The following is a 23,667-nucleotide window of genomic DNA, read 5'->3' as shown; positions in this document are numbered from 1 at the left end:
TAAAGAGGACTATTCAGAATCCTACACAATGGGGCTTACTCCACCGAATGTAAATCCTGGGTCTTTTCCACCCGTCACCTAGAAAATTTCCAGAACATTTTGGACACCCTGCCTTTTAACATGATGTTTATCTGCACTCACCTCATCAAACATTTCATGGGCACCATGAGGGATTTATTACTTTTTTTTGCTCATTCATTGAAACAATGCTTCCTTGATTCATTGCTTCAGTGCTCTATAGCTCTGTTTAACCAGTGCTTCGTTGATTCAAACAGCAAACACACACATACACAATGAAGAAAATAGAGGGATAAAGGAGTGAGGTGAAGGTTGGCACCAAGGGGGAGGTTGCGCGACGGCACAGAGGCATGGAAAATGGCAGCAGGAAAGAGGAAACATTTAAAATATGATTACACCATGGGGGAAGCTGGCTCAGAAATGTTTCAGCAAAAAGAACCATTGTAAAAGGGTTTTCAGAAACGACGGAAGAAAAGTGTTTCGGAAATATTTCCAAAGGGGAGAAAAAGCTGCATGGAACAGTGTGGTGGAAATATTTTACTTCCAGCCTGAAAATGATGTAAATATTTTGTGTGGAAAAGGCCCTGAAAATATATATGTAGAAACTAGAAAAGATCTATCCACCTGAGTTCACATCTCTATTGAAACTACCATTTGAAGGTTGCAGGTTTAATTTTTAAATAATGCTTGTAATTAATTGAACAGCTCATAATAAAAACTGTTTTAATTAGGAAAAGCCTAATGAGTATCAACATCTCTGAAACTGTTTCCTAATATTTGGAAGTAGCTCATGAAATTCCTTACCGCTGAATGTCTCTGCCAAATTACATCTGTTTATCTTCCAGCAGAACACACTGAATGTACCCATATGTATTTTGTATTTGTTCCTCTCATTTGAACCATATTATAAATTGAAAAACATGCTCATATTTTAGTGAAAAAAGTATTGTGAAAAACACTTATATTTTTTAAGAAACAAATGTGTCAATGTATATCAGTATATACATTGGATAATTGCCTTGATTGCCAATGCAAGCAAAATGATGCTCTTTTTCAACCTCTCTGTTCACATTTTCCTCATATTCTGACCACAGAGAATATGGGAGCATTGTCCACAACTGATCAGCTGCAGAAACACTTCTCCCAGTTTAAACAAGAACACAAGCAGTGATATTCACTCGGCTTTCCTTCTTCCTGATCCCCACTACCCCAATCCTGCTTTGACTTGGATTCATCTCTCCTCACTTCCCCCCTCCCCTCCATTGCTGCAAAGGAAGGCAAGGATTTGTTTTCCCCAGACTTATTGACTAAGCTGATTATTTTTCCAGTGGGCAAAACCGGGCAGGGAGCTATAGTGAAAAGAAGAGAGCAGCAACAGTGGGGGGTTTTCATATGTGCTTCCCTTCCCCTTTGGGGAAGGAATTTTGAGCACTAAGGGGGAGTTGGGCAGTGGCACAGAGGCATGGAAAATGGCAGCGGGAAAGATAAAACATTGTAGATATGACCTCAGAGGGAGGGAAGACAGCTTGGAAATGCTTCAGAATCATTGTTAAAGGGGTTTCGAATAAAATGAAGAAAAAGCTGCTTGGAAATGTTTCAGTACCAAAGGGGGGACAAAACAGTGTGAAACTCCATGGAAGAAGCATTTCATTTGCTGCCTGAAAATGTTTTAAATGGATTATGTGGAAAAGGCCATGTACTTTGAAAATGGGCTCTCCTTTCTCAGATTCCCCCCCACAGGGTCACCTATATTTGCAAATGGGCTCTTCCACATCATCTGTGGCTTGACAAAGTTTTTCCTGTGTTCCCAGGCAGGAAATTTTTCAAAGTTCACCAAAAATCCTGGCAGGGAGAACATATTGTGGGCCAGTAGGACACAGCATGATTTCCTATATCAAGGGCTGCTGGGAAGTGTAGTCCTTGCCCCCACCCAGGAGGAGCTGGAATTTGGGCCCTCCCAGATGGCTGAAAACTACACTTCCCAGCAGCCCTTGCTTTTTCTAATTAGTTGTCGAGAACACACTGCTCAATTATATAATAAGATACTGCATGTTATATTCTCTTTCCTTCTTTTTCTGTTTCAGAAACAATGAGGCACCATTTCTTCTTTTCCTGTCGTATCCTCACGTCCATACAGCTCTTTTTGCCTCTCAGGATTTCGAAGGAAAGAGCAAGCATGGATTATATGGGGATAATGTGGAAGAAATGGACTACAGCGTAGGTATGTTGTATGATTACTTGCAAGGTCTACACTTTTGGAGCTAACTACTTTTTAAAGATATCAGCAATACTGAACCCCACTCCCAAATGTTTGATTGTAAGAAAAGTATTATGTCTGTTGTGCTAAATCATTCACACAGAAGTAATCCAAATTATTTCAGGGTATCCATCTGAAGTAACCTAGAAAATGATGGGCAGCCCCATCCAAGTAGCAGGCCAGTGCGGTGGCACAGGGAAATGCTTATTGTCAGCGCAGGAAGATTTGCAAAACAAAACAGCCTCCTCATCTCCAAGAAGCCTCCATGAGGATGAGTAGACTTATGTTACCCAAAAGGGCCATGTAAGTCTGAATCCTCACCACTGGTGTAAACCAGCAAATGACTGAAAAGAAGCTAATGTCAGCTCTTCCCCTGGCCATGTCCCCAGATAACCCCCAGTGTGTCATTGGCAGGGGTGCTGGGACATTGGCGTAGTATCCTGCACCACATTCCAGCATTGGGGAAGGCCAGCAGCAGCCACACACCGATAGTTTCACCCCTCCACTGGGTAAGTGTCCCAAGGAGACCATTTCCACCAGTGGAAGCCTGCATCACTTCCATCAGCAGATTCAGCCCCCCTACTCTGGATGGGGCTCAAAGTCTGTATGATGTAACCCATTTTAACTGTTAAAAAGAAAGCTGGCAAGAAAGTGTAGGCTGAAAGAGATCTTGCCACTATCTTCACAAGAATTTATATAACAACATGTTTATTTTGATGGTAAAACTAGAGGTTACAGGAGATGTGGGGATGCTATCACTCGGTCTTTCCCTCTCACCAGCAATGGCCAGCATGAGGATAATTTAACCTAGACTTTATGAAGATATGGGGATCAAATCAAGCAACATAGACTACTTGCAGACATGTAGCATATAAGCCTCAGATCCACCAAATTTGGAAAACCTCACAACAAAATGATGCTTCCATATAAGTTCTGACAAGAATATGCTGAGCATGTGGATGGTGATTTAATTTCTTAAAGTGTGAGTGAAGTGTTTGTTTTTCCATTCTCTTGAATTAGGGGGAAAAAAGAGTTTTAAGTAGTCAGGGTTGAATACATTTATTGGGAGCTTGTGGGTCATAGCCATATCCAAGGAAGTTCCACAAGACAATGTTTAGGTGATGTGTAGTAGATCAAGTAAATATTTTTTCCTCCTCTGGGTATGTCATAAAGATTGAGATTGATTAGATAATGAACTGTACCATGCAAAGTATTGGAAAAGTGGGGTGAGTAACATCACATAAACAGTTGGTAATTATGTTGGAGGGTTATGGAACTAAGATGTGGCGAATACGAAAAGTCAATTACATTACCATTCTACAACATGACAGGAGACAAACAAATTCAGTGTTATTTACTTACCTCACAACTTCTTTTGAAGATCACTGTGCGAAACAGAGCACCACTGAACAATGAGAAAGGACTATTGTTGGCTGTAGATATAATAACAATGCTGTTAATAGAGTTGCTTCATAGACTAAAATGTGGAAGTGGGTCAATAAAAGACTGAAAAATTTCTCCAATTGATTAATTTTAATTGGAGAGATGCAAGTTTTTATACTTGGCCATGGTATGCAATGATAAGAAAAAGGATTATTCCAAGTTACTCTGCAACTTCATGTTGCATCAGAAAAATCAAAGGCTGAATGAAGGGCTCTTTATTTGAAAAGTTTTGTCAAGATTTGGTGCTATGCTGATGTGATATGTCTGTTGTGGCCACACAGGCCAGAAAGCCCACAACAACCAGTTGAGTCCAACCGTAAAAGCCTTCGACAATACATTGTCTTAGGGAACTTGGGACCATGGGTATCGAATCATGGGGCCAAGACATACTATACATCATGCTCAGTAGCATCTACATTTGAAAAGCCCTTTCCAGAGATCAGTCCAAATACACCTGGTCTGTTATATGCAATGGGTTAAGGACCAAATTTACAACCTGTATTGATTTTCAGGTCATCCAATAATTCTGATTTATTTCCACTAGGAACATCAGAATAATTTTGACAATTTATGCTGTTCCCTAATGTTCATGAAAAATCTCATTTTTTTAAAAAAAACGCAGGTAATAAAAGGAAAGCCTGTAGCTTTAAGCAGTGGATTCCCTCAGTGATCATTGCCAGGCAACTACCACATTCCAAGGCTTGGTTTCTAGAGTTAAAGCCATGGGGGCAGGGGCAGGGTTGTTTTGACCTTTGAGGGAAGACTCATTGGAACCAGGCCTGACAGCAACCGAATGAGTGACTCAATACCAACTGACCTGCAAAACTCACTTAGGACTGGCTGCTTGCCCAGCAGCAGCCACTCTATGAAAGCCAGTGGGGTATAGCAGTTAGAGTTTCAGAGCAGTGGGGTGTAGCAGTTAGTTTCAGAGCAGATTCTGTGAAAACCAGGTTTGAATCCCTATCTTGCTGTGGAAGCTCACTGGGTGTTTTTTGACCAGTTACATACTTTCAATAAGACAGGAAAAGAAGAAATGGTGCCTCATTGTTTCTGAAACAGAAAAATAAGGGGAAGAGATAGTGATGGGATGGGATGGGACCGCAGAAACATGGGCCCTTTGCACACATGCAGAATAATGCACTTTCAATCCACTTTCACAATTGTTGCCAAATGGATTTTGCTATTTCACACAGTAAAATCCAGCTGCAAAGTCAATTGGAGGGAGAAAGTGTGAGGGTAGAGAAGGAACAAAGGTAGTGAGGGGAATGGGACAGCTGCTTCCTCAGGTCACTTACACTTATAGATATAATAATAATAGTTTTGGAGCTAGGAAGTTGAAAATGGCTTAAAACAAATAATTATGTGTTATATTTGTCCAAGTGGGAAACAAAGTCAAAATGGGAATTTTGTGATTGAAAGAACAAGGATTATAGATGTGAATGCTTTATGTTCGATATGTTGCCAAATATACCATGGAATGTAAAGGGTTCTGTTGTTTCCCTGCTTTACCTGCCAGCATGTTAGTTTAGATCAAGCAAAACACATTACTGGCCAAACTGAACATTGAATACAATTGATGAGAGTTTGGGCCAGCAGACAACTGGCCTAGAATAGTCCAAACTGGAGGCTGTACACAAGTGCATGTGCGATTCTGCAATTTGGAGCTATTTTTATTCTGAAGTAGAGTACAATCATTCTTGACAGGAAAGGTCCACTCCCACTTGCTGTGCTGAAGATCTATACCAGTCTAACCTGAAAATATTTTACAGATGATAGGTGCATCCGCAAAAAGAATATAGTAATCCTAAGTAAGTGAATCTAGACCAATGTTATAAAAGTATTATCAGAGTGGAAAGTGAAAATAGACTTCAATTTCTGGAATGCCTTAAATGGAAAACACAGGAGAGCAAAATAGGTAGCATTAAAAGACAATAAGCATCCAAGATTCCAGATTGTTCAGTAACTGTTTTCTCACTGAATCTTAATAGTTACCATTAATTGTGAGGTGCAATGAGAGCAGTTTTACTGCTTCTGGGAAGTGCGAAACATTCTTGACTTCATATACATCTCTTTGCTACTGAAATTAGAATGCAGTGTGGATATTTTTGGAGCTCACGTGCTTATCCATCTGTGCCTAAACCTTGCGAACTTTAATCAGTATGCAACTAGCACATAAAGAAAGGAGGTAAAACATCCTGGAAAGCTTATATATTAAACAGAGAATTGCAGACAAGAGACAAACCAAGAGACAAGAATATCCTCTTTGAGAAGGGTTGGTTGAGACATAATTTGAAACTATAGTTTATATTAAGTACAATTAAGTAGGAGAAACCAGGAATCCACTCACTGGCTATATTCATCTCCTTGTTTGTTTCACCAGTTTTTGGTTCCATCACCTTTGCTCTCTGTCACCCTTTACTCCATCAGTGGTTTGGCTGGCATTCTACTATGCTTTACAGAACTGAGTTGAGGACAAGCCTTACCATGTGACAAATTGGAGTTCTCCATGTGACAACTCTTCCTGTAAATTTTCCCCCTAATATCCAGTTAAAACCTTTCTGCCCATAATTTAAACCCATTATTGCAAGTCGCATCCTCTGTTGCCAACTGCTAAGTAACAGCCCTTTAAATACATAAAAGACCAATCATATCCCCCTTAAATTTCCTCTTCTCCAGGCTAAACATTCCCAAGTCCCTCTGACTTTTCTGATAAGGCTTGATTTCCAGGCCCTTCTCAGCAGTCTCCTCTGTACTTCATTCTGTCCACATCCTTTTTGAAGTGAGACCGCCAGAACTGTACACAATACAATGCATACAGTATACAGTGGGACTATGACATCTTACAATTTTTATGCCCCAAAATCTCATTCGCCTTTTTCATCACTGCATCACATTATCTGCTACCAGTGGACAATGTTTAACTTACTGTCCACTTGTTTCCCAAGATCTGATTCACACACACTGCTACTCAGAAATTTATACCCCATCCAGTACTGGAGAATCGCACTCAAAGGATAGTAGTTAACCACCTTTCATCTAAATGGAGGGAGTGTCCAGTGAAGTGCCAGAAGTTTCGATTTTGGACTGGGTACTTATCAGTATTTTTATAAATGATCTGAATAAGGATGTGGAGGAACTTCTCAATAAATTTACAAATGGTACCAAATTGGGAGGCATAGAGAACACACTAGAAGATAGAGACAAAAGAGGATGAGATCTAAACACACTGTAAAAGTGGGCAGATCTAAACAGGATGCAATTCAACAATGTTAAGTGCTGAGTTCTACATCCAACTAACAAAAATGAGTAACACACATACTGAATGGGGGATAAAATAAGTAGCAAGTAATGAAGGATGCTTCTGTTGGTTGCCAGATCTCAAAATAGCCAAGGCTCCATTTATTTTGCATTTTTTTCCTTTAGGGATTCTTAGAAAGTGTATCTCCCATTGTTGGTTCTTTAAGAGGATGCTAAATTTTAGATCTTGTTCCTTCCCAAGCAGCAATGGCTGGCCCCGCTAATTCGGTGCCACTCTATAAGGAAGGGCCACTTTCAGTTCAGGTTTTTATTTCTGTGTGGCTACCCATCAAGTCCAACCCCCTGCCATAAAGGAATACCAATGAAAGCACTCCTGACAGATGGCCATCCAGGCTAGTCTGTAGGAATTGCTGGTTAACAGGGTCTGGAAAGAATTTTACCCAGAGCTCTGATACTCTAATAGACCCTGGGTTTTTTTAATTCCCCACAGCAAAAACAACATACTGTTTATGTTTGATTGTACTTGGACACTGAGGACTCTGATGTAGCGCCTGTAGACACTGTGGAGCCAGAGCTGGCTCCTCATGAGGTAATGCACATGGCAGAGCCAGCTCCAAGCTCTTCCCTGCAAGCCAAGACAGAGCCTGATGTCACACAGCTGGGAGAGCCCTTAGGAATCTCAGAAGAGCCAAGTAACAAGCCAGCTGCTCAAAGGAGGCAAAGTCTACAAGTGCAGAGTAAAATGAGAAGTGTTTGCATTGCTGCTAGGTATGGCTGTGTGAAATGGAGCCATCTGCATCTGTGGAGGACTGAGTCTTTGCAGGATCCTAGCCCCGATATCCAGAATCTCCTTCATAAACCCTGCCTTGGGCTTGGCTCTGCCTGCATACAATGAATGTAGTTCCTAGTTAGCTCTATGTGCTTGGTCTTCCTCTGACCTTCTGCTCTCAGCCAGCCTACCTGCCTGGCCTCCTGCCTATGCCTTGACTCTGCACCACCTTGGCCATGCTTTTGCCTTCCTATCCTGACTCTGGACTGTTTTGGACTATGTCTTTGCTTTCCATCTGCCCTGATTCTGGTCTGTTTGGGACTGTGCTTTTACCTGCCTTCCCTGACTCCGGACTCTGGACTACACCTTTGTTTGCCACCTGTTCTGATTCCATACTGTTTTGACTGTGTCTCACTTACTGCCTGGACTCTGGTATATCTGGCCATGTCCTAGCTAGCAATTGCCAGTAGCACAATACTGTTAATAAAAGCATGATCATCACAAATGCCTGCTAGTGTTGAAGCATTAACTTGATTTAAGCATTGACTAGGGTTAAGCATTGACTGGGTATACAGGGTGCATGGCCAAAAGAAGAGCTGTTTCAACAGCTAGCTCCCGCCCAGCACAATTGTTTAGTATCATTCGATCTTTGTCCTCTTTGAATGAGGGATCTAAATCTACTCAATTGACTCATAACTGTGAGGCTTTTATGAGCTTTTCCGCAGATAAAGTCACATCACTCCGCTGCGACCTTCCTACCACATTTGAGACAATTAGTGAACTGGAGGCTCCATTGCTGTCTTCAGGTCCTCTTTTGGACCAGTATTCCCTGCTTGCCAAGGCTGACGTGGACAGAGTCCTAGCTGCTGTTAGACCTACTACCTGTCCTCTGGATCTGTGTCCTTCATGGCTTATAAGAGCTTGCCAGGGAGGGCTGCGGCCCCATCTGTTGGATATCATCAATCTCTGCATTGAGCAAGGAGTGTTCCCAGATGGGTTGAAGGAGGTGGTGGTCCACCCACTCTTGAAAATACCATCCTTAGACCCTAGTGATCTGGCCAATTACCACACCATTTTGAATTTGGCATTTCTGGGGAAGGTAATTGAGAGAGTGCTGTTGGAGCAGCTTCAGGGCTTTTGTGAGGAAATGGCAGTGCTCGATCCCTTCCAGTCTGGCTTCGGTGTGGGGCATGGAATGGAGACGGTGCTCACCACAGTCACAGATACACTCCATGTGCAGCTTGACAAAGGCGGATTGGCTCTGCTGTTACTACTAGATCTTACTGAAGCATTTGATATGGTCGACCATGACCTTTTGACCCACTGCCTGGCCATCTCTGGGATCTGGGGCGTTGTCCTGAAATGGCTCACCTCGTTCCTCCTGAATTGGAGTCCTCAAGTGAGGTTAGGGAATAGGGTCTCCTAACAGTGCCCACTCCAATGCGGGGTTCCACAGGGGGCCCTATTATCCCTTTTGTTATTTAATATCTGCATGCGACCCCTTTCTCAGCTGGTGCAGAGTTTTGGGCTGATCTGTCACCAGCATGCTGATGACACTCAGCTCATTCTGTTGATGGAGGGGAGACCAACCTCCGCCCTGTGGCTCTCCCAGCACTTTTTGGAGGTGGCTGCTGGTTGGTTGAAGCAAAGCAGGTTAAAACTGAATCCATCGAAGATGGAGGACCTGTGGGTGGGTCATGAAGGAAGAGAGTGGGATTTCATCCCCCACTGCTAAAGGGGACTCCTTTATCATTAGCCCCCTCAGCCCGTAGCCTGGGGTTTGCCTGGATCCATCTCTTTCTATGAAGACCCAGGTTGCCTGTATGGCTCAGGTGGCATTTTTCCATCTGCGCCAAGCATGCTCCCTAACTCTCCCAGACTGACCTGGCAACCGCGATCCATGTGATGGTCACCTCCAGGCTAGACTATTGTAATTCGCATTATGCAGGCCTTCCCTTACAGTTGATCCAGAAGGTGAAGTGGGTCCAGTTGAAGTGGGTCCAGAATGAAATGGCACAGCTTTTCATGGGTAGTTCAATGTGGGACCACATCTCTCCCGTGCTGTGCCAACTGCACTGGCTCCCATTGGAGTTCCAGATCATCTTTACGGTGTTGGTTTTAACCTTTAAGGCACCCGGGCAGACTGGGGCCTTCATATCTCAAAGACCATCTGTCCCCGCTCTGCCTCTGTGCTAGGAAGAGGCCAATTTACTGGTGGTCCTGGGCTCCTCCATGATACAGCTGGCCTCCATTCAGGCCAGGGCCTTTAGCGTTCCTGACGGGCTGCGCCAGACACGTCCCTGCTGGGGCCACCAGCATCTGCCTGTTTGCTTTTCACTCCTCCCTCCTGTTGCTGCAGCCGTGACTTTTTTAAACGCGTCTCCAGAAGATGTGTCTTGACTGGGGCTTACTTGCCCATTCTGCCATCCTTCTTCTCGGTAGGGACCGGTTTATCCTGGTCCGCGCCCTTGGAATCCGCTTGTGTGCGTTCCGCCAGTGAGCGGACGAATGCTTCCTTGTCCGGTGAGAAGGATTTGGTGGCCATTTGAGGCTGCTTAGGTCCTGGGGCCCCCACTGGGTAAATCTGCCATGGAGGGTAGGGAGGTGAAGAGGAGGAGAGGATGGTGTGGGGAAGCAAAGGAAGGAGTTAATACAGATGAGGTAAGGTAAGGAAAAAAGGAAAAGAAACACATAGCACAGCCTAGATAAGGAGCTGAGGCACCAGAGAACAGGTAAGTGGGACTTAAGTATAAGCCAAGGAGGGCTTTTTCAGCATAAAAAATGTGCTGAAAACGTCGGTTTATACTCGAGTATATATGGTAGTTATGTACATTTTGATCTCCCACTTCTAATCCTGTGCCTCTGGCCCAGAAATTAAATATACACACAATAATTGGGGGTGCCATATTGTCACAAAGATAATGGAACAAAATGTTGTGTTTTAAGTGGGAAGTGATTTTATCTAACCAAGAGTGATTTTACTACTATAAATGTAAGATGCTGTTGCATTTTTGAAATGTATAAATTATTACGAATGTGATTGTTGTTGGAAGCTGCTCTGAGCCCAACCTTTTGTCAGATAGTGAAGTATAAATTGAAAAAAATTAAACGTTAGTCTAATCTATTAATCAACTTAATAGTATTGATTTACAATAAAGTGCTAATATATATTATCTAGACAACATGCATAACTTACTTGGTGCATTCATGAATTTCACCTATTTAGAAACCCTTGTTGTGGTGTTTTCTGAGTGTTAAGAAACACTTCAAATAAGTTACTGCCTCTGTACAGAACCCTTTTCTTGTGATCCCATCCATTATATCCTTCAGAAAGCAACTGTTGACCTTTAAGGCCTTACGCCGCCTGGGACCATCGTATCTTCGGGACCGCATCATCCCATACGTCCCTACACGGCCTCTTCGATCAGTTGAGGCCAATTTACTGGTGGTCCCTAGCCCCTCGGCGATGCGGCTGGCCTCCACACGTGAGCCAGGGCAGCTTTACTTGGCTCCTGGCCTCGGCCTGGTGAGCAGCTCTTCCACTCCAACTGTCCGAGGTCTCCTGCGGGACCTTGGTGAATTCCGCAGGGCCTGTAAGACAGAGCTGTTCCACCGGGCCTTCGGAGGATCCAGCCGCTGATGGTGCCCCCCTTCTTTGGCCCTTGACATCTGGGCCAACTGCCACCTAATGAGACTCGCCATTCCTCCCTTTTGGGGGGGAGGGAACTTATAATCAGTATGCTGGACGCCACCCCTCCCCTTTATGGGAGGGGAGGGAGCTTTTAAAATAGACTGTTGAACGCCATCTATTTTATTTTATTGGGTTTATGGTTTATCTATTAGAAATAGCTTCATGGTTTTATCGCTGCTTTTAAAATGTTTTAATTATCCTACATTGTTATTCCTATGTTGTACACCGCCCAGAGCCCCTCGGGGATGGGGCGGTATAAAAGCTTAAGGAAATAAATAAATAAATAAATAAATAAACTCAGAAACATGTATGCCAGTTATCTTTTGGGGCAGCAATTTTTATAATTGATCCTCAGAGTTCTCGCCATGGTGTCAGTTAGTATATACAATAATGTTTTAAAGGGGAAACCTCTGGAAAAAATTAAAATGATTACATAAGGTATCATATGCTGTGGAAGATTTTAATATATGTTTATTTTAATATATATTTTCTTTTTCCTTATATTTTTAAGGAGAGATTCTCCATATGTTAGATCAGTGGCACCTAAGTGAGAAGACTCTTGTGTATTTCACATCAGACCAAGGAGCACATATTGAAGAAATATCTATCAATGGAGAGGTTCATGGTGGTTATAATGGAATTTATAAAGGTATGTATAATGTAGTGTCTCTCAGTATCATATGCTATAGAATCATAAGAGTTTAAGAAATCACCAGCCATAGAGTCCAGAACAGCCAAATTTTCACTGATCAACCTGCACAATCCATATTATAGGACATATTCAAATGGAGATGAAATGGTACTGTAGAAAGGTACTGGCAAAACAGAATCTTTCAGATGATATAAATTGGTTTCTTCAGCCAAAACCAATTTTGATGGAACTGAGGAGACTTTCTTCAATTAAAATATTGTCAGACTTTGAAGTATAAATAAAATTATCGTAGAATCATAGAGTTGGAAGCAACTACAAGGGCCACTGCCTTCAACCACCTACCATGCAAGAGGGCACCATCAAAGAACTCCTGACAGCTGGCCATCCAGTCTCTGTTTAAAAACCTCTAGAGAAGGAGACTCCACCACCCTTCAAGGCAGAGCATTCCACTGTTGAATAGCCCTTACTGTTAGGAAGTTCTTCCTAATGTTTAGGTGAAATATTTTTTTCCTGTATCTTGAACCCATTATTCCTTTTCCTAGTCTCTGGAGCAGAAGAAAACAAGGTTGTTCCATCTGCAAAATGATATCCATTCAAATATTTGAACAGGGCCATCATGTCACCCTTAACCTTCTCTTCTCCCAACTAGCGGAGGGAGAGGAAGGGGAGGGAGGGGAAGGGGTGGCATGCTAAGGAAGGGAAGGGAGGGGTGACATGCAAGGGAGGGAGTTGAAGGGGCCCTGGCATGTGAACATGACCCACCCACCCTAGCGGAGGGAGGGGGAGGGGAGAAAGGGGTGGCATGCAAGAGAGGGAGTGGAGGGGAGGGAGGGAAAGGGGATCAAAAAATTAAGGATAAAAAAATAAAAAAAACCACCCCCCCATAAAATCCATGATCAAATCTCCATATTGTTTTTGTTTCATAGATAGCATCTGTGGGGAGAAGGTAATATATATTGGGTCAGCAGCATGTTTTGAAGGTGGTTAATGCCTCTACTATATTCCTTTTGTACTGGGTCAGCAGCATGTGTGGGAGATGGTTAATGCTTTTACTATATTCCTGACTTCAAATTATCTTCTACCGAAGGTGTGTCAAACATGCAGCCCAGGGGCCAGATTCAACCCCTTGAGAGGTTTATTAGGCTCATTAGCTAGCTGAGGCAACTGCCCCCATCCCCATCCCCTCACTCTCAATCTGGCCTGGTGAGCCTGCTTTGGGTTGACAGCTAATGTGGAAACACACACACATGCAGTGCTGATCTGGACTGGTGAGCCTGCTGGGGGCAGCCACCCATCCTGTGGCCCAACTAAGTCACGTTTATTTCATATCTGGCCCTTGTATCTTTGCTCAGGTCTTGCAAATTGAGGTCCATGACTTCAGTTATATAGTCAATCCATTTTATGTTAGGTCTTCCTCTTTTTCTGCTGCCTTCACATTTTCCTAGCATTTTTGTGATTTCTAGTGAGTCTTGTCTTCTCATGCGGCCAAAGAATAATAGCCTCATTTAGTGATTTTAGCTTCTAGGGACTTGATTTGATCTAGAACCCCCTTATTTTACTTTTTGGCAGTCCACGATGTCTGTAAAACTCTTCTCCAATAGCACATTTGAAAGGAATCTATTTTCTTGCTGTCAGCATTTCTTCATTGTCCAATTTTCACACCCATATATAGTAGATAGATGAATTAATTTGATTTTGATCCTGATTGCCAGTGACACTTTCTTACTTTTAAGAATCTTTCCATCATGGCTGTCTTTTCCAGTCTCTTTTTGATTTCTTGGTTGCAGTCTCCCTTTTGGTTGATGACAGAGCCAAATAATATAAAGTCTTTTTTTTTTGGCATTTTCTGCTTTAACTTTCACAGTAGTAGTTTCAAGTCTTCACTGTTTTCAGTGGTATCATCAGCATATCCCAAATTGTTGATGTTCTTCCCCCTCAGTTTTCACTTCATCTTCATCTAAACCAACAGCTAGCAGCTTCTTCCCCCAGCCTGTGTGAGTGTCAAGCTGAGGGGCATAGAAAAGGGTGGGTGTTCAAAAGAAGCCTTCCCCACAAATGGAGACTTTCACTAATTGTCATGGGTGCATCATGGCGCCAAGTACGGGAAAGGCAGAAATGGCATGTGAAGGGGTGGTGATGATCCTGTACAGATAAAGGTAAGACAGTGGGCCTCTGCCCATCCTGTGGCTGCTGGATCATCCCTTCCCAAGGTTGCCAGAGAGTTCAGAACCCTAAAAAACAGTCTGGGTGGCAAGAGGCTTCCTTAACCAGATGTGCTGCTGTACCAGCTTATGCTCACTATGCAAGGGACCAATTTTGGTTGTACATGATGAGGCAATGCTGAGGCCTGTGTCACCACTGGCAGGTGGCCAGATACTTAGGAGAGGAGTTGGTCCCTTTAAGTGGGTGAGCTGTGCCTCTAACAGCGAGTAAGCATTCCTGCCTCTGGACTGTGATGGGTATTTGGCTTAGCTCCTTTGTCTGGCAACTCTACTATTAGTTTGTAAGACTTTAATTTATTTCTAAAACTTTTGTCAAAAGGCTATTTCTGCTGTACTGTTGAGCTTTTTTTTTTTTTAGGTGGAAAGTCAACAAATTGGGAAGGTGGAATTCGTGTGCCTGGACTTTTCCGCTGGCCAGGAGCTGTTAAGCCCAATACTCTCATTGATGAACCAACAAGCAATATGGATATATTCCCTACAGTAATTAAGCTTGCTGGAGCATCTTTACCCAAGGACAGGTATGAGATATCCTAAAATCATTATTTTTCTTCTTCTTGGGTTGTTATATACCAATAACTATTCTTCCCTTATTGGATACAATGGCTAAATAACCTTTTGATTTTTGAAAATAAATTGTCTAATCGGTGTCAACATCCAGCACACAGATCCATCAGAACCTAGATCAGTGGTTCTCAACACATGGGTCGCGACCCCTTTGGGGGTCGAACAACCCTTTCACAGGGGTTGCCTAAGACTCTGTGTATCAGTGTTCTCCATCTGTAAAATGGATAAATGTTAGGGTTGGTAATCACCACAACATGAGGAACTGTATTAAAGGGTCACAGCATTAAGAAGGTTGAGAACCACTGACCTAGATGATCCGAATGGTTCATGCCTTAGCGTCCTACTGTTAGTATGAGATGTTAGTATGTGATGCAATAGTTTTGCCAATAAGTTTACCATTGCCTTTTTCAGTGCTTTCCATGAAGTGGCACTACCATTGCCAATGTCACCTTCCACTATTGCTGATATCCAGTAGTCATAAAAGTGCAAAGTAGGTAGGCTGTTGGGTGGAACAATAATTAAGTGCCCTCAAGTCATAACCATTTTATGGTAATTCTTCTTGTAGCATTTTAAAGCAAGAAAAGAGCATGGGTAGTTTTCCATTAGTTCCCCCCACCTAACAACCCTTATCTTCCTTGGTGGCCTCGCATCCAAATAATAACTATTGCTGAGCACACTTAGGTTCTGAGGTCTGACAAACTTGAATTAAATACTTGGGATCAAATCTTTACTGAATGGTGAAAGAGTTTGTTAATACGCCACCTCTATTTTAAAAATGAGATACCGCAGTCCTCAGATGCTCAGGAGATAGAAGGGCATATAAGTATTGTAACTGAACTGAACTTAATAATTAAATTCATATTTTGTTGTTTTGTACATACAAGTAATTACTTTACATTATAGTTATTAAAAGGTCAGATTGTACCTGTAAATTTACTTTGATCCGTTAAGAAAGTGAATGGTCACTGTGTAAACCAAAGAATATAATAGATTTGTGGTCAACATAAAATCTGGGAAGAGTAAAATCTGAGCCATCTTAGTGGTACAGGAAAGAATAAAAATTCATTAAAGAAGTGTTGGTCAAACATTAATGTACTAACAAAGACAACTCTCAGCACTATTATATGCAAGACTATTTTTTTTAAAAGTCCTTAAATGCTTGACATCAATCTAACTTAAGTGTGCTTTTCAATAAACCATCAGCTGACACTATCAGAAATCTCCAGTTAAAGGATCAGATAGTAGGATCACATGCAAGGATGTAGGTAAGGGGGGGTCCCTGGGGTTCAATCCCCCATTACATGTCCGAAGCTCCACCCCCCGTTTGTGGGGGTTTTGTATTTTTAGTGGGGTTTTGTTCAGTTTTTGGCCTGAAGGGGGTGCAATTTTTAGGCTATCCACACCAATTTTTCAGTTTTTAGGCTATCAGCACTGAGACTCTTCTGATGACACCACCCAGGTTTGGTGAGGTTTGGTTCAGGGGGTCCAAAGTTGCAGATTTCCAAAGGGGGTTCCCCCATCCCCCATTGTTTCCAATGGAAGCTAATAGGAGATGGGGGCCAAACTTTTGAGGGTCCATAACTTTGGACCCCCTGAACCAAAATTCACCAAACCTGGGTTTTATCATCAGGAGAGTCTCCTAAAGATACCCTGAAAATTTGGTGCTGCTAGCTTAACAATTACGCCCCTGACAGCAGGCACCCCCCACATTTCCCCAGATTCTCCTTTTAAATCCACCCCTTCAGCATGGATTTAAAGGGAGAATCTGAGGTGCCCAGTTTAAACATTGAAAGTGATGCTGCTTCAGGGTGGGGGATAATCCACCCCAAAACAGCATCACTTTCAATGTTGTTTTAACCGGGGACCCCAGATTCTCCCTTTAAAGTGGATTTAAAAGGAGAATCTGAGCTCCCTAGTTTAAACACCATTGAAAGTGATGCTGTTTGGGGGTGGGTTCCAGCATCACAGAGGCCGCCCATAGGGCCCCCCGCAAAACTCATATTTTGCACTGGGCTCCATTTTCCCTGAGGGGAGGGCAGAAGGGACTGTCAGTTGCCGGCTGGGGATGGGGCAGGGGAGTCTGACATCTCTGGCCTTGGAGAGCTGCTTTTATAAGCACTGAGGCAGGGGGGGGAGCTTGGGAAGGCATGGCCACACACCCCGGGGGCGCATGGCCTTACCCCCAAAACCACCCCATTAAAAATCTATACCTATGTCACTGATCACATGTGAGAGATCTCAGCCTGAAACCATGAAGAGCTGCTGACAGTTGTGTAGACAGGCCTGACTTTGATGTATTCTAATGGTTTGATGCAGTTTAAAAAATCTATTCCTGAAGGTTACAGGGCCATGGGAAATAGCACAGAAGCATTCAGCTTTAAGGGTAAAATATGCTCACATAAGGGCATCTTTGGATTCAGACCATTTTCTGTTAGGAACCTGGGGAAAATGCAGTGGGGAAAAAAAGTTAACCTAATGCATATTCTCTTACTTTCTTATGACCATATTGGGCACAACAGAAGCATTCTTCATCTTAGCTAAGTGTTACTTTGTCATTTCCACAAAGTGCTAAATAGCGGAACTTCCAAGTCATTCTCACAAGCCTTTCATGTGTTCTAATCATGCTTTGGTGGCAATGTTTTAATTACTTTTCTCTTGTTGCTGAAGAAGATGGGTTTGTCTTCCCAACATTACTTTCTTACCTCCCTTACCTGTTCATTTTGATCGGGCTATAGATGCTTAGGCAGGATGCCAGTATCTTTCTGCTTTTTCTGATATACAGTCAATAAATCACCAGCTGTGAACTCCCCCTCCCTCGAATTTAAAGTAATACCATCCTGACAACTGGTGTTCATTTACATCATGCAAATTTAAAGGAGACTTTCCTGAGCTGAATTCAGAGTGTTTTTCCCCCTCTCTTGTTACAGCTAGCATATTTTTAGAGTAGATTTACTCTATTTTAACCTGTATTTAAAATTTAAGGATACCAAACCCTGATACACAAAATTCTTAATGAGGGTTACATGTGTTATGCTCAGAGGCAGAATCTAGCAGCATGAATGAGTAGAGTCCATATGTCCGGGGCAGACAGAGCAGTAAAGACTCAGCATAGAAAAAAATGTATTTACCCAAGACATATAGTGATACATTTATATAGGACACCAAACTAACAATACTCTTTGTTTGGCTTCTGCAAAGGGAAGTCCTGTCTCACTAATTTTTTGGAGTTCTTTGAGTAAGTGAACCAATGTGTAGACAATGATTTTTGATAAAGTATTTCATGACAGATTCCTGAGTAAACTCAGTAGACATGGGATAACAGTACAGGTTCTCAGTTTCCTCTGTGTTTCTCATTTCCCAAGTAAAACACTTTATAATTTTTTGAGTGAAAATTCTCTAGTTTGGTCCACATTTATTCACTCAATCCCAGGATTGCATTGTTTAAACGTTCCATTTCTCAATTTTATGATTTTGAGCTTACCTTCGTTATTACTTTTCACATTCCATGTTCCTATTATATACATTGAACAGCTCTGAACTTTCCCTTCACATTCCTTCACATCAATGATTGAATGTTCTTTTGGCTTTAGTCCAGTTGTGTCATTAAGAACAGTGCTACTTGAACTTCTCTACTGTTCTTCTCAGTAGATGAATGAATGCCATTTGACTGGGGGGGGGGGGTTCCCATCTTCCAGACCTATGCTTTTGTTCATTTTGGATTGTCTCATCATGGGGTTTTCAAGGTAAGAGTTGATGAGAAGTAGTTTACCATTGCCTTCTTCAGTGCTTTACTTGAAGTGGCACTACTGTTACCAATGTCACCTTCCACTATTGCTGCTACCCAGTATTCAGAAAAGCACAAAGTGTTTTACTTGGTAATTGAGAAATACAGAAGAGACAGAGTTGCTTTAACAGTGAGGTGAGATATAGCAAAAGCAATCAGGCGCTATAATGCAAAGTTTGATTGAATACTATCAATCAAACTTCAAGAAAAGCTTATCAACATAACCATCATTTGAGGTTGTGCCCTAAATACAGATGCTGAAGACAAAGAAATTGAAAACTTTTATGCAGGTGACTAAGAAGAAATTGATTACACATCTAAACAAGATGTGCTGGTCATCATAAGTCACTGGAACACAAAACTGACAAAGTAAAATCAAATTTGGTTGGAAAATTTGGGTTACCAATATGAAATTAAGCAAGTGAGCAATTAATAGAATTCCATAAAGACAAGACGTTTGTTTATTGCAAACACATGTTTCAGGTAGCCAAACACAATTGTATACATTGACATTATTGGATGGTCAACAGAAAATTCAAGCATAAAATTGGAAATAAAAGATGAGGAAGCTCTATCTTTTCTGCTAAAATAAGAATAGGAGCTGATTATGGTACAGATCATGAATTGTTAGTATCAAAAATCAGAAAAAAACTGGAAAAAATAATTCACAGTGTCAAAATACTATCCAAACAACATTCTTGAAGAATTTAAATATTATCTAAAGAACAGAGTTGTATTGCTAACTAGTGAATATGAACCAAAAGAACTATGAGTTGAAAACAGGTAATTTGCACAAAGGAAAAATGCACAAAGGGTATTCCTTCTACAAAAGAAAGAAAAGCCTCAGTGAATGTCTGACGAAATTCGTGATTTTGCTGATAGATGAGAAGCAGGGGTGTATCTGCCAGAGGGACAGGTGGGGTAACATGTCCCCGGGCACCACCCATTTGATCACGTAGGGGGTACAAAATCATGCCCCCCAATGTGATCAAGTCATGGTAAAGACTGGGAGCCTGCCTATACCTCTGGCAGGTACCAAAGCCCCTGCCGGCATCAGACGGCGCCGGGTTGCAGCAAGCCCCTCGAGCAAGGCAGGTGCGGCCTCTGATGGAGGTGGGGGAGCAGCAGCAGCCAGTGCTGGGCCAGATGCCTGCCGAGGGGTGCCCCTTGATGGGCCTGCAGCAGGCTCCCAGCCCGGCACTGGCTGCTGCCACCTGCCAGGCCCCCCCACGATAGGGGTGTGCGGAGGGAGTGAAGAGCATGCAGGGGGTTGCCCTGGGCACCTATTATTGCCGGTACTCCTCTGATGAGAAGCAAAAGTAAAAAGTTGCAGGAACAGAATCAAAAGTATAAATGCAGCATTTCAGTTATGTACACAAAGTCGAAGAAAATTAGTATAATACCACTGTAAACAAATAAATGAAAACAAAAAAGAACAAGATATCTATTCCAAAAGATTAAAAAATAAAGGGAAATGTAAAGCATTGTTAAGCATGCTGAAACATCAACATACATATGCATAAACTGAACAGGACAACATTTTTAAAAAGATGGCAACAATACACCGAAGAACTTTTCAGAAGGCATGGAAGGTGTCATATTCATTCAAAGAAGAATCTTTTTGAAGAAGTCACGATTTTAGAAAGTGAATTAAGAGCTATACTCCAAGTAGCTGGAAAAAAAATAATGAAATGCAGATGAAATAGTCCAAGTCACAGAAACGGGGTTCAACAAAATCTTAACAAAAAAAAGTCACCAAATATGGAAAACAAAATTGTGATCCACCAGCTGGAACTGCTCAATCTACAGTCCAATTAAAAAAAGAGATTATAGAAACTGCAGCAACTATCGGAAAATCACATTCATTTCTTAAACACTTATAACCAAGATTGTTATCATGTATAGAATGAGAAATGCCAGATATTCAAGCTGGATACCAAAAATGGAAGTGGCGGTAGAAATCATAGTGTAAATTTACCTTTGTTACTGGTGCATACTAGAGAATTTCATAAGAAAATCAGCTCGTACTTCACAGATTACAGCAAAACTTTTGACAGTATGAATCATGAAAGTGTATGGTTGGTTTAAAAGAAATGGATGTGCCATAATATCTAATTGCTTTGATCTGTAACTTATATTCTGGACAAGACCTACTGTTAGAACAATATATGGAGAAATGGAATGGTTTCCAGCTGGCAAAGGTGTCAGGCAAGGATGTATTGTATCTTCCTATCTGTTCAATCTATATGCAAAACAGATAAGGAAAACTGGATTAGATTTAGATGAAGCCAGAGTGAAAATTGGTGGAAGGAGCATTAACAATTTGAGATATTCAGATGGCACCACATAACTGGCAGAAAACAGCAAAGGCTTGAAACAGCTACAAATGATTGTGAAAACAGAAAGTGTGATGTCATCTTTTGAGAAGAAAATGACAACTGCAAATGCACTGTTTTATTCTTTCAAGAATGTAGATTTTAGCTTTTCTCAGAATAAACAATAGCCCCCTCCCCTCTGAACATCCTTTGTATACTCCTATGCGTGCAAAATGCATGTTTTTTTCTGTTGGCTGAAATGCTTATGGGTAAAAGAATTAGCTTATATAGTGTTTTATTTACAGCTAAATGTGCCACCCATTCATATCATGTTGTTTAAAAGAATAGCCTTGTTTGTTAAGCTGGAATGGTTCTCAGAACATGAGTACTTGAATAAGTAGTAGGCATCTTCTCTCATATAGAAAAAGCTGTAGTTTTTTCCCTCTATATTCTTCTTCAGTAGATCTTAGAAAATAGACTTTACATGGGACACCTTAAACAATAATGTCTACATTTTAAAGTTTTTTCCTTGCCAAATAAATGCTCTGGTTTTCACCCAACTAATGGTACACTGGGCCCTGCTATAGAGAGTTCAAAGAAAAGCCCTGGTAACATAACAAAGCTGCTGTTAGAGAGATGAGGAAAAGTGGGTGTTTTTCACACTCAATACTTCCTTGGGTAGCTTACATAGACATCCTGTCTTCGTACATTTCTGCAAAGTAATAATAATGCCAATGTTCTTTGATCATAAAGTGGACGATGGGAAAAATATGTTTGTTTTGCTAGAACATCCCCCCAGACTCCAGAATAAACCGATCAGTATTCGGCTTCGTGGCGTTTTGGCCTGACCTTGCCCTCATTTCCATATAAAATCTCCACCCAGGAAAGGTACCTAGGTGCATCTTTTGGATCATGGATCATATGAAGGGGGATTCACATGTATTAATATGTAAAGGGTGGGTCTATTTCACCTAACCAATGATGCTGACCTTATGACTCTGTAAACAGTATAAAACCTGGAAATATTTTGTATTCTTCACTTCTGCCTCAATAAAATTTGGTGCTGCAGCCACAATAAATAATTATTTATTTCACCCTAACTCTCGCCTCTTAAGTCCTTCATTGGGCCAGGGCTTTGGAGAATGTAACTGATGGAAATTCCTAGACACATCAAAAGTGCCAAAGCAGCATCACAGATGAATATCAAGAAGACAAAAGAGATGTCTATTGGGAAATTACGGATCTTCAAGGATGACAATGAAGAAACAGAAATTTTTCAAGGGGTTCTATTCCTTGGCTCCTTCATCAACCAAAAGGGAAACTGCAACCAAAAAATCAGATGGAGATTGATACTGAGAAGGGCAGCCATGAAAGAACTAGAAAATATCCTGAAGGCTATATAGCTCATGATCAAGATCAGGATAAGTCATGTTGCAGCATTCCCTATTATTATCTATGGATGTGAAAGTTGGACAATTAAGAAAGCTGTCAGGGAGAAAGTTGACTGATTTGAAATGTGGTGTTAGAGAAGAGTTTGGCGATCATATTTTTGTCGTATTATAAGAAGACAAGAATCACTGGGAAAAAATAATACTAGGTAGTATATTTATTTACATAGATCAGATACCAACAATTAATTAAATAAGACTTAAAATTGTTAATAAAAATCTATATAATCTTTAAAACAATACATTCCTCTATATAAATAACTAATGAATTAAAAGTATTAACCAAACAACCGCATACAAGATCTAAATCAGCTTATCTTAATTATTTATGACATTTAACAATATAAGCACAAAATAATGCTACTTGGTTGGATATGAAACTATCAGTGTCCTCTATCAATTTTTCTAAATAAGTTTCCTGGGAACAAAAAGGAAATTCATCAGACCCGGCTGCTGGCCCCCTACCTCTCCCAGGCTGACCTGGCCACTGTGAGCCATGCGACTGTCACCTCGAGGTTGGACTACTGTAACTCGCTCTATGCAGGCCTTCCCTTGAGACTGACCTGGAAGTTGAAGCTGGTCCAGAATGCAGCGGCTCGGCTTCTTACCGGGGGGGGGGGGTACTTATCAAGATCATATTACCCCCATGCTATGCCATCTGTACTGGCTTCCAGTGGAATTCTGGATCGTCTTCAAGGTGCTGGTATTAACCTTCAAGGCCCATCGCGGCTCGGGGCTCTCATACCTGCGGGACCATCTTACCCCATATGTCCCTAATAGGCCGCTGCATTCTGCAATGGCGGAGTTGCTGGAAGTCCCCGGCCCTTTGATGATGCAGCTAGCCTCTACCTGGGCCAGGGCCTTTACAACCCTGGCCCTTGCCTGGTGGAACACTCTTCCCCCAGCTGTCCAGGCCCTGCGGGACCTTGGTGAGTTCCGCAGGGCCTGTAACACCAAGCTGTTCCACCGGGCTTTTGGTGAGGCTGGCTGCGGATTGGCTGCCCCCTTGTGAGGCCCTGCCATGGTTTTGTCATCTCTGGCAGTGCCCCCGCTGGTTTCATCTTAGGCACTGCTAGCCCCTCCCAGCCTTAAGGCCGGCCTTAAGACCAGGTGCCACCGATATGCTGCATACTGAACTTCAAATGTTTTTAGATGTTTTAATTAATGTATTGGGTTTTGTTGCAATGTGAACTGCCTAAAGCCCTTTGTGGATTAGGTGGTCTATAAAATCTAAACGACAACGACG

At 41.9% G+C, this 23,667-nt stretch overlaps 1 protein-coding gene across 2 annotated transcripts in view; it reads left to right on the top strand.

Annotated features, from left to right (window-relative positions):
• Positions 1 to 23,667, top strand: part of STS (steroid sulfatase) — a 134,726-nt gene that overhangs the window by 47,247 nt on the left and 63,812 nt on the right. For both annotated transcript variants that reach the window (XM_048495184.1, XM_048495183.1), the window contains exons 6-8: positions 2,103 to 2,239; positions 11,948 to 12,085; positions 14,669 to 14,828. In XM_048495184.1, the coding sequence (XP_048351141.1) occupies positions 2,103 to 2,239; positions 11,948 to 12,085; positions 14,669 to 14,828 (435 nt within the window). The remainder of the gene's footprint in view (positions 1 to 2,102; positions 2,240 to 11,947; positions 12,086 to 14,668; positions 14,829 to 23,667) is intronic.

Source organism: Sphaerodactylus townsendi, linkage group LG04, assembly GCF_021028975.2.
Source record: "Sphaerodactylus townsendi isolate TG3544 linkage group LG04, MPM_Stown_v2.3, whole genome shotgun sequence".
Classification (NCBI taxonomy): Eukaryota; Metazoa; Chordata; class Lepidosauria; order Squamata; family Sphaerodactylidae; genus Sphaerodactylus; species Sphaerodactylus townsendi.
Note: the sequence above shows the minus strand (reverse complement) of the source record. Positions and strands in the feature narration are given on the sequence as shown.